General features: G+C 53.7%; 1 protein-coding gene and 1 non-coding gene across 2 annotated transcripts; both read left to right on the top strand.

Annotated features, from left to right (window-relative positions):
* The first annotated feature begins 4,049 nt into the window (after positions 1 to 4,049).
* On the top strand, positions 4,050 to 8,252 carry IRAK1 (interleukin 1 receptor associated kinase 1). The gene is made up of 13 exons (XM_049767426.1): positions 4,050 to 4,228; positions 4,323 to 4,490; positions 4,587 to 4,709; positions 4,786 to 4,877; positions 4,968 to 5,156; positions 5,243 to 5,307; positions 5,382 to 5,496; positions 5,630 to 5,751; positions 5,826 to 6,033; positions 6,105 to 6,170; positions 6,431 to 6,667; positions 6,933 to 7,311; positions 7,571 to 8,252. The coding sequence occupies exons 1-13, from the start codon at positions 4,093 to 4,095 to the stop codon at positions 7,762 to 7,764; spliced, it is 2,094 nt and encodes a 697-aa protein (XP_049623383.1). The 5' UTR covers positions 4,050 to 4,092; the 3' UTR covers positions 7,765 to 8,252.
* Positions 8,253 to 14,466: 6,214 nt separating this feature from the next.
* Positions 14,467 to 14,572, top strand: LOC126000177 (U6 spliceosomal RNA). Its single transcript, XR_007492539.1, has one exon. It is a non-coding gene; the product is annotated as a U6 spliceosomal RNA (small nuclear RNA).
* The last annotated feature ends 4,403 nt before the right edge of the window (positions 14,573 to 18,975 follow it).

Below are 18,975 nucleotides of genomic sequence, written 5' to 3'. Positions count from 1 at the left end.
ACTACCCGCTAGACTCCGCCAGGCCTGCTCCGTCTCCTGGATCCTAGGCTTTTGGTTTTGCTTTTGAGTTTTCCTGTCCCTTCATTTACTGCACCAATAGACACACAAAGCAGTTGAATTTTTATATATATATCTGTATATTGCACAATTATAAGCTCATTTGCTTGTGGTTCCACACACAGACCTGTTAAAACTATACCTGTTGCTTAATGAAAATATTTCTGATAACCATAGCATAGGACAAGGGAAAATAAAGAAAAAAGAAAAAAAACCGACAAGTCTGTCTGCTGGTCACTTTCTGTCCAAGCAGCTCTGTGGGCTAGCAGGACCCGCACCTCACCACCCGCTGGGGACAGTATGCTCCTGAGCCCTGCAAGTCGGGGTGCAGTTGGCACCACCTGGCTCTCCCCTGGGGACCAGGTCAGGGTGGTCATGGGCTTAGCCGGCTCAGCGGAGCACCCCACCAATAGGGCTCTGGCTTTGCCAAGTCTGGGGCTGCTGGCAGGGAGCCGAGCCAGGTCATGTGCCCGGGATTTGGGCACACACACACACACACACACACACACACACACACACTCGCACGCACGGAGTCCCGCGGGCCCTCCCCCTCCCAATCCTCCAAGTAACTGCTGTTTGCTTTTGTAATTCTTAATGAGCAATATCTGCTAGAGAGTTCAGCTGTAACACTTCTTTTTGATCATTTTTAGGTAATTAAAAACACCAAAAAAATAAATAAATAAAAACCCAGAAACTTGTTCTTCCAAAGCAGAGCATTATAATCTCCAGGGCCAAGCTCCCACCCTGTGTCATTGCTTTTCTGAGGCCTGACTCCAAAGGAGAATGACAGGGGCCCTTAGGGTGAATGAGCCCTGGGCCCCTAAGGGACATGGGGCAGGAGGAAGCTGTGCTCAGTATTAGTGGCGAGTGGCCGGGTTCTGTCCTTACCCACCCATGAGGGGCCCTGAGCAGTGGGTGATTTTGGACTAAGGTTTCAGCTCGGCTCCCCAGAGAGCCCCTCCTGTGACCTCAAGCTGTGGACAGGTGCGCCCCCTTCAGTGTTTTCTGGGGAGCCGAATGGTGGTGTGCAAGCCCCCCTCATTCCCAGGCCTCCTTTCCGTTTGAACTGTCACTGCTTCCATGAATGACTGCGTTCCTGTCACAGTTGATGACTATTTGACCAAATATCACCAGGACTGTTAATTACTGTGCCCAGCCGTGTCCCGTGCGTGCTGTTTGCTCTGCGCCCACCCCTCCTCGTCTCTCTGGGGTTTTACTGTTTGGGTTGAGTTTGGATTTTGATTTTGATTTCTCCTTTTGTGTTCCCAACCAACATGGGATTCTCTTTCCTGGTCCTCTTACCTGTGGTGTTGAGGCTTATATTTGTGTAATTTTGGTGGGTGAAAGGGGCTTTTGCTAAGTAAATCTCTTCTGTGTTTGAACTGAAGTCTGTATTGTAATCATGTTTAAAGTAATTGTTCCAGAGACAAATGCTTCCAGACCTTTGCTTTCCAAATGAGTTCAGAGGGAGGGGATAGTGATCTAGACCAGAGGGGCTAGACTTTCTCCCCAAGTGGGGAGTGCCCCCACAAGTCAGCCGAGGCCAGTGGACCAAATCGCTGATATGTCGCCATTTTTCAAGTTAGAGCCAAACCAGATTCGTTCCACCGAGTGGATTCTTTTGCCTCCCCCCCCCCCAGATGATTCCATATTGTTTTCAAGGACAGACATGGTGGATGCTTCTGCCAGGAGAGCCACAACCTCTGAGGTGTGGTGGGGTAGAGGAATGGGCTAGATGACAGGCAGGCAGTCACTGGGCAGCGATGAGACGCGGCTAAGGGCTCGCATACCCAGCTGGCACCTGAGCCCCGAGCAGACTTGGACATCAGAGAGCCTTTCCCTTTCCTGTGGCCATGACAGACTCCTGGCAGAGAAGTACCTGCCCCCAAGGGAAGTCTTGGGCTCAGGTACAGGGACCATGGAGACCCATCCCCCAGTGCTAGTAGGGTGAGAGCAGGAAGCCCTGTGGGATGCGGGGTACAGGATACGGCCAGAGATGTCTCCAAAAGCCTTGACTGCGTTCACCTTCAGTTTTTGTGTTTTGGGACAATTACTTTAGAAAATTAGTAGGTCGTTTAAAAATAAAAAAATATTGATTGCTTTTTTGTAGTGTTCAAAAAAGGTTCTTTGTGTATAGCCAAATGACTGAAAGCACTGATATATTTAAAAAACAAAAGGCAATTTATTAAGGAAATTTGTACCATTTCAGTAAACCTGTCTGAATGTACCTGTATCCGTTTCAAAAACACCCCACTGAACCCTGTAACCTATTTATTATATAAAGAGTTTGCCTTATAAATTTACATAAAAATGTCCATTTGTGTCTTTTGTTGTAAGATTAAGTGAATTTTTTCATAAGGTTCTTTTCCTATTTGAAAAGATGGGCAGCACGCAGTTTTCTTTTTGTAAGTTTTTAATACATGTGAAAGCAAAGACTACTCCGCATGCCTCTCTAAGTGACGCGTTTGCACCTTTGTGGGGAAGTACTGTACCCTGTGCTGTTAGCATTTTCGATAAATCTCTCTGTGAAAGTGACTCAGGTCTGGGCTTTCATTATCAGACAGCTCACAGGGCAGCCTGGTGCTGTAACCACTCTGCCCAAGCCGCCTACTCCACCCCTTGCCAGGCAGACTGTGCGAGAGATGGAGGGGCTGGTGAGTGCATCTGCGAGGCCTGCCAAAACGGGGCGCTGTGGACACTGTGGGTTTGCGGGCCTGGTCACACCTGCCCCTCCCCCCACAGATCAGTACTCAGTCCACACACAACAGCCTACAAGGCATATTCGAAAGTCCTGGCCTTGAGCAAGAAGAGAGTGAAATGCCACCTGTGTGGCATCCTAAACAGGTCTCTGTGCCTTGCTGGACATGCACCCTGGCAGGTGGCCTGACTCCAGAAGTCCAGGTGGTGGCGTCCTTCGGAGAGGACAGAATGGGGAACCTTTGGAGGGGGTCTCCTCTTGGGTCAGGATCCAGGGCACGAGGAAGGCAGTCTCTGAAGAACTCAGCTGCAGCTGGTGGCAGGAGACAAGGAGCACTGCCAAGGGAAGTAGAGGAGGCCCACAAGAGCCACAAGAGCCTTCGGCCCCTGGGGGAATTCAAAGTCAGCTTTTTTCCACGGGAGGTCAGGGAGCCACTTAATGAGCCAAATGAGGGAGTTAAAGCTAAAAGGTTTTAAATTAGGTAGAGTGGAGTGATAGTATAGCGGGATAGAGCATTTGCCTTGCACACAGACCATGCTGTGTTCGATCCCAAACATCCTTTATGGTACCCTGAGCCTAGCCTTGCCAGGAGCGATCCCTGAGGACGATCCCTGAAGACAGAGCCAGGAGGAATCCTTGAGCACTGCTGTGTGTAGCTAAAAAAAATAAACAGCTTTATATTAGTAATAAAAAAATGCTTGGGAACTGGAGCTCCTCATGACTCCACTGGGAAGACCACTGCTTCAAAAAGTGGGTTTAGGGGTGTCCTGGAAGCCAGCTGCGATCCAGCACCTTCCTACAGGTGAGAGTGACTATCAAGAGCTGCAGGGTGGGAGCAGGAAGATGCCCACAAAGCTCAAGGGTGAGCCAGGCCTGGCACTGACTGTCCTGGGGAAGGAGCGCAGCCAGGATTCTGACCCATATTGGGAGGGAGGAACAATACCAGCCTGAGGTGTGACCCCCCAAAGGGCTGTTGGTTTGGTTCTGGCGCCCCGATGTGCCGCCTGTATGACGACGAACCAAGCCGAGCCGCCCACGGAGGCCCCAGAACTCCGCCGAGGCCTGGGCGGGTCCTGGCGTCCAGCTGCGTCCAGAGGCGTCCAGCGGCGACAGGCCGTGCATGCAGGCAAGAGAGCTGCGCACCGCCTCCTGGACGGCGCAGACAGGATAGCGGCGCCCCCGTGTGACCGAACGCGGCAGCCCCGGGTGCGGGCACCGCCCCTTCCGCCGCACCGGGCGTCGCATGCGGCCAGCCCAAAGGGGAAGTGAGTCAGAGTCGCGGCCCCAGGCGGCCCCGACAGGCCCCGAGAGGCCCCGGCCCGGCGGCGGCAGCGGCCATGGCTGGGGGCCTGGACCCGGGGACGCCGGATGCCCCCAGCGCCCAGCACTTCTTGTACGAGGTGCCGCCTTGGGTCATGTGCCGCTTCTACAAAGTGATGGACGCCCTGGAGCCCGCCGATTGGTGCCAGTTCGGTGGGTGGCAACCGGGCCGCGCGACGGGACGGACTGGGGGGAGGGGGAGGGGGTCTCGCAGCCGCACCAGGTCTAACGGCCCCCCACCCCGCAGCCTCCCTGATCGTGCGCGACCAGACGGAGCTGCGCCTTTGCGAGCGCTCGGACCGGCGCACGGCCAGTGTCCTGTGGCCCTGGATTAATCGCAACGCCCGCGTGGCCGACCTTCTGCGCATCCTCACGCATCTGCAGCTGCTGCGCGCGCGGGACATCCTCACGGCTTGTGAGTGGAGCTCAGCACAGGGGCGGGAGAAGGGACTGCCCACCCACCAGGGATGCCCACCCTCCCTGCCTCACCCTCCCTCTCCTGCTGCCCCAGGGCACCCTCCAACTGTGTTGCTGCCGACCAGCTCCACAGCCCCCATATCCAGCAGCCAGGTCAGCCTGGCAGAGACTCCCAGCCAGAAAGAGCTGTTGTCGCCCACCTGCACCTTCTCCCCAGGTAAGGGCAAAGGCCTAGGTGGGGGCACTGCAGGCCTGTTCCTGTGCCCCTCACTGTCTCTTTGAATCTTTTACAGACCCCCACACCCACTCTGGGCAAGAGTCTAGCCCTACCCCTGACCCCAGTCCAGCGCCCTCATCGCTGCCTGCTGTCTTTCCGTCCCACCAGGTAGGTGGACATTGCCCCTTGGCTGGTCAAAGATGAGCAGGAATCCCTGGGGCCCCCTAGCTAAACTGGTTCTGGGGTCTCTCCGGACAGCCCAGCCTGGAGAAGCCTGACTCGCTCCTGCCAGGGGTCCAGCCCTTCCCCTTCTGCTGGCCTGTCCACGAGATCTTCCAGGGCACTCTCAACTTTGCAGACGAGATGAAGATTGGGGAGGGCGGCTTCGGGTGCGTGTACCGGGCCGTGCTGCGGAACACGGTTTATGCCGTGAAGAGGCTGAAGGAGGTGGGTGCGGCAGCATGGGGCACGGGGCTCCCAGCGAGGGGGCCCGGCTACAGAGCCTCACTGCTCCCCTCACTCTGGGGGTATAGGAGGCGGACTTGGAGTGGAGTGCAGTGAAACAGAGCTTTCTGACCGAGGTGGAGCAACTGTCACGGTGAGCCTCAGTACCCCTACTCCATGGGCTATGTGCCAAGGACTGGAACACTGAGACCCCGCGTTTCAAAACAGGTTTCGTCACCCCAACATTGTGGACTTTGCTGGTTACTGTGCCCAGAGTGGCTTGTACTGCCTGGTGTATGGCTTTCTGTCCAGTGGCTCCCTGGAGGACCGGCTCCACGGCCAGGTACTAGCCGCAGACTTCATGCTCATGGGCTGAGCACCCCTACTGGGGGGAGCACCCCCCAGAAGGAAGGCACTCCGGGAACCCCAGTCTGCCCCTCACATGACCCGGTGTCCCTTGGCTCCCTCTGCTGCAGCAAATCCGGGCCTGGCCCCCTCTCTCGTGGCCCCAGCGCCTGTGCATCCTGGTAGGCACCGCCCGCGCCATTCAGTTTCTGCACCAGGACCAGCCCAGCCTCATCCATGGTGACATCAAAAGGTGAGCATGGGGTCTCCAGAAATGGCTGCCCATCGGTGCTGGACACGTTAATACCACTGACTTCCTTTACCCAGTTCCAATGTCCTCCTGGATGAGAGTCTGAGGCCCAAGCTGGGGGACTTCGGCCTGGCCCGCCTCAGCCGCTTTGCCACAGCCAACCCAAGCCAGAGCAGCACTGTGGCCCGCACACGCTCCATCCGCGGCACCCTAGCCTACCTGCCTGAGGACTATGTGAAGACTGGCCGCCTGACCGTGGACACTGACACCTTCAGCTTTGGCGTGGTGAGCCGACTGGCGGGAGGGACACCGTGCCCAGCTGGCCCCGGGCCTCTGTCATGCCAGCATCTGTGCAGGTGCTGCTGGAGTCGCTGTCTGGCCAGCGGGCTGTGAGGATGCAGGGCAACAGTGCCAAATACCTGGTGAGCCTCCAAGGTGGGCGGGCTGGTGCTGGTGGATTCAGGCTGCCTTCTGGGGAGCCCACTGGACCTCCCCAACTTCCTCCACCAGTGCTCTGGGCTCTGGACTTCCCATGAGCCCCTGTGCTTGTGGGCCCTGCACCAGCCCTGGCCCATGGCAGACACTCACTTGAGCCCGAGGCAGAGACTCGGACATGAAGCCAGTGGGGGTGGATGGCAAGATGCCCGGCACCTCAGGGCCACACTCCGGCTCTGTCCCGCAGAAAGACCTAGTTGCGGAGGAGGCCGAGGAGGCCAGCTTGGCCCTCTCCAGTCCCCTGAATACAGTGCAGGTGAGCACAGCTGTGGAAGCCTGGGCCGTATCCGTCGCCTCCCGGATCTACAATAAACACGTGGACCACAGGCCTGGGCCATGCCCGCCTGAGCTGGGCCTAGCACTTGGCCAGCTGGCCTGCTACTGCCTGCACCGCCGAGCCAAGAGGAGGCCTCCCATGACCCAGGTAACCCTCTGGGACATTTGATCCTACTGGAGCCACCATACCCCACTGTTAGCAGCAGGGTCCTCTGGGGGTCTATTTTTTGCTGTTTTACCACATCCAGTGGTGTTCCAGGTTACTCCTGTTAGGCTTATGACCACATGGAATACCAGGATGGATTGGCCGCTTGCCTGGCAAGGACCCTTCCCACGGGGCCCTCATCTTCCTGGTTCCCCCCCCCCCAAATATCGCACAGCACCCCTGGAGCACTGGAACTTTCTCTTTGAAGGTGTACGAGCAGCTGGAGACGCTGCAGGCCACACTGGCAGGCCTGTCACTGGAGCCTGAGCCTGCCATCCGCAGCCCCCCTTCTCCACAGGAGGACTCCTATGAGTCAACTGCTGGCAGTGCCCTGAGCAGTGCCAACCTGTGGCAGAATCCGGCCAAGCTCTCGCTGGCCCCAGTGCCACTCCACAGAGGCTCCAACCAGCCAGAGGAGAGTGAGGAGAGTGAGGCCAGCATAGGCCCCCTGTCTGCAGCCCTGCACTCCTGGCACTTGAGCCCCAGCCACACCCCAGGCAGCCCTGCTCCACGAGTAGCCCTGGGCACCCCAACCCCCACAGGGCCTGACAGCTGGATGCAAGGGGGCACCATGAAAGCTGTGGAAGGTAGCTAGAGCCTTTGGCATCTCTCCCCGTTCACCCCACCCCAGCTCTGGGAGGCGGGAGCTGGGCTCTGCTGGCCTGAGGAAGTTCAAGGCCACATTCTTGGGCAGGCCACTGGTCTGGTCTTGGAAGAGGACCTAGAGCCACCTGGCTGCTGGGTGGCCGGGCACCCGCTTCCTGGAAGCAGGAAATAAAGTACAAGTGGGGTAGGCTAGGAGGCTGCAAAGTCCATGCCCCAAATTCAGAGCCCCTCCTCCCACAGGGTCCCTTCCAGGCAGCTCCACATCCTCCCAGCCACCCCAGATCATCATCAACCCAGCCCGGCAAAAGATGCTGCACAAGCTAGCCCTATACGAGGGTGGCATCCTGGACAGCCTGCAGCTGCTCTCGGCCAGCTCCCTGCCGTCCACCCCAGGCAGCCAGTGGCCTGAGGAGAGTGATGAGTTCCACAGCTGACCTTTTGCTTGGGCCCCAGACCCAGAAGTCAAAGTTCTCATGGAGCATGTGCCAACCTGGGGACCCACCCAAGGCAGCTGCTCCAAACCCTGCTGGGGACATGCACAGTCCCATTTGGGGAGTTGGGAGGGGCCTGGTGAGCACTGAGAACCCCAGTTAGGTTCTGCCCAGCCTTTCTGCAGCCGATCACTTGAAGAAGTGAGGTATGACATGCCAGTGTCCTGGCAAGATGCGAAAGTTCGAGAATCCCCAGAGTGCCGCAGTGTACCTTCATTGGACCAGGTGGGCTCCCCAGCCGCCAGCCCAGCACTGATGCCAACAGAGGGACAGCGCCCCACAAGGTGGGCAACCCATGAGGAAACCAAAAGGAACAGGTGGGCTGGTGGGGAGCATTTTCAGGAAATGAACCTCTGACAGCCTGGTGGTGCCCACAGAGCCTGGTGTAGGGCTGGCCCAGTTGTCGGGAGGAATAAACACTTACGCCCCTACCTCTGGTTCGACTCATGGTGTCTGTTGGCAGCTTGAAGCTTTCCCAGAATCTTGCATCATGGGGGTGGGGGTTGAGGGCTACTCCTAGCTCTGTGATTAGGGTTGCACTTGGAGGGCTGGGGTTGGACTCTGTGGTCCCCGCATGCCAAGCCTGCACGCAGCCCACTCCACTGTCCAACCAAAACACCAGGCCCCCAACCCCCAAATCCTCATGGCTGGTTGCCTTTTTAGGAAGCTGCCCCACGCACTAGCCGCAGGGCCGCTCACCAGTACATGGGTAAGTCTTCTTGACTTGCTAGTCTGGCTTTTTGCTTGAGGTGCTGGGGGTTGGACTTGGGGCCTCATGCATGCCAGGTGGGTGCACTATTCTGTGAACTAGCTGAATGGCCTTTCTAACTGTCCGTCTCAGTGGGCTTCTGTGGTCTTGACTCTAGTTGGGTTTGGTCCACACTGTGGCATGTCCCAGTTCCCAGTGGCAGACCCATTCCTTCCAATGGGATGGATCGGCCTTCTAGATATCTTTCTGGCTTTCCAGCACTGCCAAGTGCTGAGTGGGAACATCACATGTGGCCCTCTGGGCCTGATTGAGATCAACACACTGCTAAAGGACTGTCATGGCCTCTGTCAATGTGACAAATCACATCAGTTTCCTGTGTGAAACAGTTTGATGGTTTTGCGGGGGGGGGGGGGGATGATGCTTTCCTCTCCTCACTATTTTCAGACTCAGTCACTAATAGAACTGTCCCCATCCAGGTAAGGGGGCGTTGCCTCAGGCCCTATTTCAGCAGGTGCCCTTGCTCGTGTCCTCCGCCTCTTGTGTTTGAATGAAGTCCCCTATGAGACCACAGGCCGTGGACTGCTCAGCAGGAAAGTTTGGCAGAACCATTTAAGTTTCTTTTTCTCCTTCACTTCCCTTTCATTGCTGAGCTGGTGCTGACCAGGGCCACACCCTAGCTGTTATGGGTAGCATTGTTCACACACTTTTGTTTTGTTTTGTTTTTTGTTTTATTTTGTTTTGGGGCCACACTCAGTGGTGCTCAGAGCTTAACTCCTGGCTTTACACTCAGGAATTACTGTATTTCCAGCATATAGGATGACTTTTTAACCCATGAAAAACTTCTTAAAAGTCAGGGGTTGTTCCCCCCCCCCCAAAAAAAAAAGTCAGGGGTTGTCTTATACACAGATATACGGCATGTTGAAACTTACTCCAGCTTCAGGGACGAGTGATTCACCCCCCTTCTCTTACCGCTGCATCCCATCCAGCTGCCAGGCATCATCATTCAGTCCTCTGCTTGTCCTGATTCATCTTTCAGGGCACACAGAGGAGCTGAGTTACCAAGCGCTGCATTCCATCCAGCCCTCAGATGTCATCTCTGGTATGCAGCTTTCCAGTGCTCAGTCCTCTGTTCAGCTTTTATGGGGCATAGAGGAGGCGCTCTGACTCCCTCTAGCTGTCCTATTAATCACTGCACCCCAGCCAGTTGCTCTTGGAGGAGCCCCCTCTCCCTGCTCTCAATGTAGATAACAATTAAAAAATCACAGTCACTACAAATGACAAATGTAAATGATTGTTGGCACTCCAAAGTCTAGCTTTATTAAACATAACTGTTAACCTTTGAGGGTTCTACTCTTTTTCACGTTTATATTATTATTATTATTATTATTATTATTATTATTATTATTATTATTATTATTATTATTGCTTTTTGGGCCACACCCTGTGATGCTCAGGAATTATTCCTGGCTATGTGCTCAGAAATCGCTCCTGGCTTGAGGGACCATATGGGACACCAGGATCGAACCAAGGTCTGTCTTAGATTGGCTGTGTACAAGGCAAACACCCTACTGCTGTGCTATTGCTCCAGCCCCTTACATTTTTTTTTGGTTTTTGGGCCACACCCGGCATTGCTCAGGGGTTACTCCAGGCTGTCTGCTCAGAAATAGCTCCTTGCAGGCACGAGGGACCATATGGGACACCGGGATTCGAACCAACCACCTTTGGTCCTGGATCGGCTGCTTGCAAGGCAAACGTCGCTGTGCTATCTCTCCAGGCCCAGCCCCTTACATTTTTTAATTTCCATTTGGTGTGCCTGCTAGACCATAGGGGCTTGGGAGCCAGGTTGAACCCAGAAAGGCCTCATCATCCACACCAACTCTAGGACTCTTTATATTAAGACAACAGTGTGCATTAAAAGAGAGGTAGTCTAATATGCAAATATAGCCCAAACCCTCTATCTTAATAGGAAAAGTAGGGGGTCATCTTATACACTGGAAAATACGGTACTCCTGGCTGCCTCAGGGAACTATAAGATATGCCAGAGATAAAAACAAAATAAAAGGGGCTGGGAAGGTGGCACTAGAGGTAAGGTGTCTGCCTTGCAAGCGCTAGTATAGGACGAACAGCGGTTCGATCCCCCGGAGTCACATATGGCCCCCCCAAGCCAGGGGCGATTTCTGAGCGCATAGCCAGGAGTAACCCCTGAGCATCAAACGGGTGTGGCCCAAAAACCAAAAAATAAATAAAAATAAAAAATAAAAAAATATATGCCAGAGATTGAACCCTAGTCAATTATTTGCAAGGCAGGGCCCCTCCCTACTATACTCACTCTAGCCCCTATCATACATTTTCTTTTTTTTTCGGTATTTGGTTCACATCCAGCAGTGCTCAGGGGCCACTCCTGGCTCTATGCTCAGAAATCTCTCCTGGTAGGCTCAGGGAAACCATATGGGATGCCAGGATTTGAACCACCATCCTTCTGCATGCAAGGCAAATGCCCTACCTCCATGTTTTCTCTCTGGCCCCTAATCACACAATTCAAGTGAAGCCAGGGATCCCACAGGCAGTACTACTGGGATGACACTTGGCAAATAGCAGTTCTGGGGACCAGCCTAGTAACCACATGCTGACAAGGCTAGCCAGCCTGGTCCCACTGTTGTATCCCCTGGCCCAGTATTAACTTCAGCCGCTGCTTCTGCTCCATGTGCATCAGTCACTTTCAGGGCCATGGTGTAAGGGAGTAGCTGCCTCCCAACTTCTTTCCTGTGTCTCTAGTTCTATACTAATAACCTGCCTTTAGTCCTCCTTCTGCCTATTTGTGTCTTTTTTCTGAATCAGTCAAGATAGAAGTTTAGTCATTGCGGGCCCGGAGAGATGGCACAGCGGCGTTTGCCTTGCAAGCAGCCGATCCAGGACCAAAGGTGGTTGGTTCGAATCCCGGTGTCCCATATGGTCTCCCGTGCCTGCCAGGAGCTATTTCTGAGCAGACAGCCAGGAGTAATCCCTGAGCATCACCGGGTGTGGCCCAAAAACCAAAAACAAACAAAAAAGAAACCTGTGGGCCTGGAGAGATAGCACAGTGGCGTTTGTCTTGCAAGCAGCCAATCCAGGACCAAAGGTGGTTGGTTCGAATCCCAGTGTCCCATATGGTCCCCCATGCCTGCCAGGAGCTATTTCTGAGCAGACAGCCAGGAGTAATCCCTGAGCATCACTGGGTGTGGCCCAAAAACCAAAAAAAAAAAAAGTTTAGTCATTGCGTTAATCATTTCAAAGCATTGTATTGTCTGCATTATTTGTTTCCTTTCTTTCATCAATATTTAAGCCAACTAATTTTGGGTTAATTTGCTCATTGTTTTCCAGCTGCTTTTCTTGTCTGGTTGGTTGATTTGGGGCCACACCTGTCTTTGGATCGATCCAGGGCCCCACAGTGCTGGAGCAGAAGCAGGATCTCAGTGAGGGATCTGCTAATGGCCCTGCTCTGTCCACTGTGCTTGGTCTTACCATGAAGCCAGGGGTTTGCTAGATTCATACTGTGACCTGTTCCATTCTGTCCTTGCCAGTATCTGTAGGGATGGGTTTGCAGACTACTGCCACTTACGTCTTGCCCATCACACAATCACAGAATGGTTATGTGGAAGACCAGCTTGCCACTTGTTTTCTGGGTACCAGATTGTTTCAGATCCTTCTGTCTCATGGACACAGTCTTGGTTTTTTTCCCCATTAATGGCTATTAGTTGGAGGAGCCAGAGTGTTGCCACACAGCAATCTGGCGGGCACCAGGCACTACGCAACTCAGCGATCAGATGTGCTGGCCTTCTGCCCTGGTCTACTAGCTGCCTGATATTGCTGATGGCAGTGTAGGGCTTCGTCACTGCCCACCCCAAAAGTACTGAGTCTGGAAATGCCCCCCTCTTCCCACCAGCATCATTCTTGGGCACTGGGCAGGCCAGCCACTAGTTGCCACTCCTCTGGCCCAAACTCTGCCACCAAGACCGCCAGTCATAGTTGGTCCTTGCCATGAGACCTTCTGCCCAGTAGAGGTCGCAGTGCCCATTACCCCTCGGACTGCCTCTCAGTCTTCCAGTCTTCCCAGGAAGGAAGCCAGACAGTGTGCCTGGAGTGTCCCCCTGAGCCTGGGCTGTTCATTGTCTGCTTCAGCGCTTCTGTCTTCCCTCCTGTGTCTGTCATCCTGAGAGGTGCTTGTCTCCTGTGTGCTGGCTGGGGCCACGTCCTTGACGCCAGGGCTCACACATCCCTGGAGCAGCACAGCCACCAGCATCAAGCTGGCCACAAGCACGCGACACTAGGGACCACACTCAGGACCTTGGGATTGCCAAGTCTCCTGGCCACCTGGGCTCTTCACAAGGATCCCAGCCTCCTTCTGGATATGGCCTCTTGTTGGCGCCCAAGTGCTAACCCTGCCACAGAGTCAACCCAGCTCAGACCCAGGTCAGACCCCACGCCTCCCCAGATGAGATGGTCCTCAGTTGGTTTTTGTTATTTTTGCAGTGTTGCAGCTGACATGCAGCATCTTCCAGGCATGGAACCCAGGGCCTGGCACTGGAAGGCATGTGTTCTGCTGAGTCCTGCATAGTCCATCTGGCAGTTCCCGGGTTCATGCTTAGTATGACTCATGGTGCTGTGTCCTGTGGGCCCTGTCCTGTGAAGCTAACATGATGACATCCCTTTTGCTCCTGAACCTTTGGGGGAGGATCAGCCTGGTAGGTTCCCATGCCCACTAGGGTGTATCTCTCCTGCATTCCTACCCTGGGCACCATGCCAATAGCTCTGGACAGAGGGTTACCAAAGACTCATGGGCAAGACCAGAGAGTCCAACACAGTGGGCCTAGGGTTTCTTCCCTGACACCACATGGTACTCTGGTACTCTGAGCACTGCTGGTGTAGCCCCAAAACAAGTAAGAATGAAATAAAGTGGGCCAGAGAAATAGCACAGTGGTAGGGCATTTGCCTTGCACACAGCCGATCCTGGCATCCCATATGGTCCCCCAAGCCTGCCAGGAGCAATTTCTGAGTGCAGAGCCAAGTGTAACCCCTAAGTGCTGGCAAGTGTGATAAAAAATGAGAGTATAGCAGGTGAGGTACTTGCCTTGCACACTGCTGATCCAGGTTCAATCCATGCTCCCCATATGGTCCCCCAAGCCCCTGAGCACAGAGCTAGGAGTAGGCTTGAGCACCACTGGGTGTGGCCTCCAAACCAAAAAACCTATATAAAAAAAGAACTGGAGAGTACAAGGATTAACTGCTTCATCTCTTGTGCCTTGTAGCATTCCCTGAGTAGAATAGTGCTGAGTGTTGGTCTAAACACCAACATAAGCAGCAAATGTTTAGGGGCTACAGCAATAGCACGGCCAGTCAGTAGGTCACTTGCCTTGCACACTGCTAACTCAGGTTCAATCTCTGGCATCCCATATGGTCCCCTGAGCCAGGAGTAAACCCTGAGCACCACAGGATATGATTCCCCCATAAAAGGTGGCCTTTGACTAGCTCACTATTGGCAATGGCATGATGTACACAGTCTAGTGAATGAACTGGAGGAGATAGAAAGGAAGATAAAGGACAGGGTTACAGTTGGCACCAAAGCACCTTGGACATTCCCAAATGGGTGCCAGAGAACCCACAAATATACAGAAGTTGTGGGGTTTATCTTTTCATTTGGGAGATGGGACTGGGGATCCTACCCAAAGGTACTACAGGGTCTTCTCCTGGCTCTACACTCAGTGATCACTCCTGGCAAGGCTTGGGTGACCATATGGGGTGCCAGGGTACAATCTCAGGGCAGATGTGTACAAGGCCAGTGTTTCACAGCTCCCCCCTTTTCTCATCTTGATTTTTTAAAACATTTATTTATGGTTTGGGGCCACACCTGGCAGTGCTCAGGGTTTCTCCTGGCTCTGTGCTTAGAAATCACTCCTGGGGTGCTTGCTTTGCAGCACATATACTAAAATTGGAATGATACAGAGAAGATTAGCATGGCCCCTGCGCAAGGATGACATGCAAATTCGTGAAGCGTTTCATATTAAAAAAAAAAAGAGGGCCCGGAGAGATAGCACAGCGGCATTTGCCTTGCAAGCGGCCGATCTAGGACCAAAGGTGGTTGGTTCGAATCCCGGTGTCCCATATGGTCCCCCGTGCCTGCCAGGAGCTATTTCTGAGCAGACAGCCAGGAGTAACCCCTGAGCAACGCTGGGTGTAGCCCAAAAACCAAAAAAAAAAGAAAGAAATCACTCCTGGCAGGCTCTGGAGACCATGTGGGATGCTGGGGATTGAACCTGAATCCATCCTGGGTAGGCCACTTGTAGGGCAAACACCCTACCACTGGCCCCTCATCTTGATTTTTTTTTAATTTTATGGCCCATACCCAGTTGGGACCAGGGGATTAGGTTCTGCAGGGCTAGAACATAAGTCTCTGACATATATACAGTATATGGGTCAGGGTTAGAACCTGGGGTTCTGGGCATCATTCTCATATGTGCCCTATCCTTACCCAGTTCCCTGGCCCTAGTTTTACGAGTTCTAAACTTGGTGCTGCTTCCCAGCTTCTCTCCTGCCTCTCTCTGCCACACCTTCAGGAACAAGGTACAGTACCAAGAAGTTGGTAGTGGTTGTTTGGGGGGGCTGCACCTAGCGGGGGCTCAGGGCTTACTCCTAGCTCTGCACTCAGGTGTTCAGGGGACCATATAGGATGCCAGGGATCGAACCCATGTCAGTTGTGTGCCAAACAACCTTCTTTATTTGCTGTACCATTGCTGCATCCCCAAGTGGTCTTTCGTACCCAGCTTCTCTTCTCTGTCTCTTCCAGGGGGGTTCCCACACCCTGGCCCAGCTGTAACCACGATTTCTTCTGCTTTAGAGTTGGTGCAGGAGGCCCTGGGCAGTCCTGGCAGGGGAGCAGGAGGCAGCTCCTGTGGGGGGCATCTGTTCTAGGCTCTCCAGAAAGGAAAGGAAACTGGGGCAGAGCAAAGTGAACTCCAGATGGCACCTGTGCCACTGTCCCACAGGCCCTGGGCTGACAGCGCAGGTGGCCTTAAGATACACCAAAGCCCCTCGCCAGGAAGTGGTACCCAGCTGCCTACCTGCCAATTATACACATAGCTACAGAGCATTTTGGGAATGGTAGTTCAGGCAGGTGCTGATCTGTGAGGGCCTTTAGAGCCCAATGCTTTCCTGCAGGGCCAGCTGCAGGGCCTGTGCTGAAAGACTTGTTTCTGTGGGGTTGAGCCAGGTGGCTTGTGGTTTTGCAGGGCCTGGGCCTGCTGGGGTGTTCCTTGCAGCTGCCTGGTCTACATGCAACTGTGGAGGCCCCCCGTTTTTTTGCTGTCACTGTCTCAGTTATTCTGGGCCCCGGCATTGCCATGACAACTGCAGAGCAACTGGAAGTGTCACCCGCCTGGTGGGGACAGGCACCACCTACAATGCTGCACACCTGGGCCCAGCGCCTCTGCACCCATCTGGTCTGGGAACCAGCCAGGTCTGTTCATGCTCCAAGCCCCAAGGGAAGGCAACTGGCCAGAGGAGGAAGCACACCCCAAATTCAAGCAGAGCAGCTTAGCCCCATTTGTCACATCTTTTGAGTCCTGGCATTCAGTGGCCAGGAAGGACTCCCCCACCTCCTGAGCACCACTGGGAGCCCCCCTAGCCTACCAATAGAAGCAGGTTGGAATAAAACTGAGTATGATGAGCTTTGAAGCAACCACTCTGTGGCTGAGCATTTGCCTAATGTGTGAGGCCCCGATTTTGGTCCACAAAGTCCCCAGGGCATGTCTGTGAGCAATCCCTGAGTAGATTTAGGAGTAGCCCCTGAGCACCACTGGGTGTGGCCCAAAATCCAAACAAACAAATAAGAATTTCACCCAGGCTGAGGTGCAGCCAGGCCAGTTGCTGTGCAGTTTGGGACTGACAGGGCACTGACTCCAGCTTCACAGGCGGCTAGACCTTTTCTCCAGGTGCCAAAACAAATACAGAGTCAAATGGAAAGTGTCCTCTCTCCTTTCAGTTGTGTGTCTGCCCTGTACCCCCTCACTATGAACCCCTCTGTCTATCATTGCCTTTATTCCTGTCTCTTTTGATCCCCAACAGAAATTTGGTCTTCAAACAATGAGGCCCAGCCTGCTCCCCCCACACCAAACTACCAGTATCCTATCTATCTGCCTTGGCTTGTCTCCTTAGCCACTGCCTACCCTGGGACACTCTGGCTTTGGCAAGTCACCCACAGCACCTCTTCTGGGCCCAAGAACATTTTTGCATCAATGTGAGCTCCACTATGTACAGAAGAGTAAGATGGACTTGGCTTTACCAAGTATCCACACCTACCTAGCCCACCACAGGCACTTGGAGGAGTTGGGCCAGAACTATAGACAGCAGGGGAGGGTGCTAGCCTGGCGCACAGCTGACTGGGGTTCTATCCCCTGCACCCCATATGATCCTCTGAGCCTGCCAGAAGTGATCTTTGAGCAAAGAATCAGGAATGAAAAAATCAGGAATAGTCCCTGAGCACCACTGGGTGTGGCCCAAAAACAAGAAACAAACCAACCCCTAAAAGGGTTCCAGAGACAGAAGTGGGGGAAGTGGGTCTCAAGAGTAGGCTGGGATACTCAGAACACCTCAGAAAGCCAGACTGGTTGATCTAACTGAAACAGCAGTTGGCGAGTAGACTGGCCGGGTTTTGGCTAGGGGAGGCCCTTTCAGGGATTCTCAGCCAATGGGGCATGAGGGTGTGCTGGGGACCCCAAGCTGAAGGCAGGCTCAGCTGCCTCAAGGCTGACACCTTCAGCCTGGACTGTGTCTGGGCCTGGACTCCCGCTAATTCCCGTTCTCCCTTCCTCCCTGCCTCCAGTGACTTCAATTCTTGGCAGCCATGAGGGTTAGGAAGCTGCTGGGGTTGGGGGGACCATGACCAATGAGCACATTCACTGCAACTCCTCCAACATCTCCAAGTCTTTGCTTATGTGTCCGCAGTGTAGACTACAAAGATCTCTGGTTGTGTTCCAGTGATTTACACAGTAGGACACTAGCCTGGCTCCCATCCCTTTCACATTTTTGCACAAAACAACATAAATGGAAAAAACATGTGGACAAGGAGGGATAATATAGTGGGGAGGGTATTTGCCAAGCACTGCTGACCCGGGTTCGATCCCCAGCACCCCATATGGTACCTGGAGCACTGGCAGAAGCAATACTTAAGCATAGAGTCAGGAGTAACCACTGAATGTCGCCTGATGTGCCCCCCTCCCAAAGAAAAGAGTGACCAGAGTGGTAGCATGTTTGCCTTGTATGTAGCCGACCTGTGTTTGATCTCTGGAATCCCATATGGTTTTCCAAGCCTGCAAAAGTAATGTTAGCAAAAAGCCAGGAAAGACCCCTGAGGGCCATTGGGTATGGCCCCAAATCAAAACAAAACAAAAAAAGAGGAGCTAGAGAGATAGTACAGCGGTAGGGCATTTGCCTTGCAAGAGGCCAACCCAGGACTGATGTTGGTTCAAATCCTGGCATCCCATATGGTCTCCCGTGCCTGCCAGGAGCTGTTTCTGAACACAGAACCAGGAGTAACCCCTGAGCACCGCTGCCAGGTGTGACCCAGAAAACAAAAAAGAAAAAAGCAGGGGGTAGGGATGTTGAGGAAGGGGGATAAGTAACAATGTTGGTATTCTAACAGCTTTACTCAAATATGCATACAACCCAGCAGGCTTACCTACCTCAAGTGTTTTCACCTAGTGACAGGCAGCCACTACTGACTAACACTTTTATGTTTTGTTTTGATTTGTTTTGTTTTGTTTTGGTTTGGTTTTTGGGTCACTCCCAGCAGTACTCAGGAGTTACTCCTGGCAGGCTCTAGGGACCATATGGGATGCCAGGAGTCAAACCACAGTCCTGCGTCTAAGGCAAACACGTTACCGCTGTGCTATCTCTCCGGCCCCGACTAACACCTTTCGTATGTTTGGGGGCTGACAGGCATATGTTCTATCCTGGACCTGGGCCCACCAGAACCTTCCTTTTTTGAGCACCTGGGCAGTGCTCAGGGTTAACTTTTGGCTCTGCACTCAGGGATCACTCCTGGTGAGGCTCAGACAATCATGGGATGCTGGAGATGGAATCCTGGTATACTATCACTATGGCCCCCAAACTTTCTCATCATTGCCAAGGAAATGCTTTAGGTCCTGGTGGAGGGCTCAGGGGCTCAAGTCACCAGCCTGGCATGAGTAAGGCCACAAATTCAGTTCCTGGGTTTGATCCATAGAACTATGTGTAATGCTAGCACTCTCCCACAGCACTCTCTCCAGCCCTCATCACCATTGCATTACCTTGAACTCCTACCTGGCACCTCCTTCACAATTGTCCATTTGCTGGCCACAGAGAAGTCCCAGGAGCTGGTGCCCAGAGTCTGTGTGCAGGAGACCCAGGTCGCAATTCCCACAGGATAGTTTGAG

Source organism: Suncus etruscus, chromosome X (genome assembly GCF_024139225.1).
Source record: "Suncus etruscus isolate mSunEtr1 chromosome X, mSunEtr1.pri.cur, whole genome shotgun sequence".
Lineage (NCBI taxonomy): Eukaryota > Metazoa > Chordata > Mammalia > Eulipotyphla > Soricidae > Suncus > Suncus etruscus.
The sequence above is the reverse complement of the archived record's forward strand: the minus strand, read 5'-3'. Positions and strand labels throughout refer to the sequence as shown.

Bases quoted from the DNA above. Each gene is read 5' to 3' on its own strand.
- IRAK1 (XM_049767426.1), top strand. From the start codon at position 4,093: ATGGCTGGGGGCCTGGACCCGGGGACGCCGGATGCCCCCAGCGCCCAG. The intron at 4,491-4,586 runs GTGAGTGGAGCT...CTGCTGCCCCAG, and splicing joins GCGGGACATCCTCACGGCTT to GGCACCCTCCAACTGTGTTG. The intron at 5,497-5,629 runs GTACTAGCCGCA...CCTCTGCTGCAG, and splicing joins AGGACCGGCTCCACGGCCAG to CAAATCCGGGCCTGGCCCCC.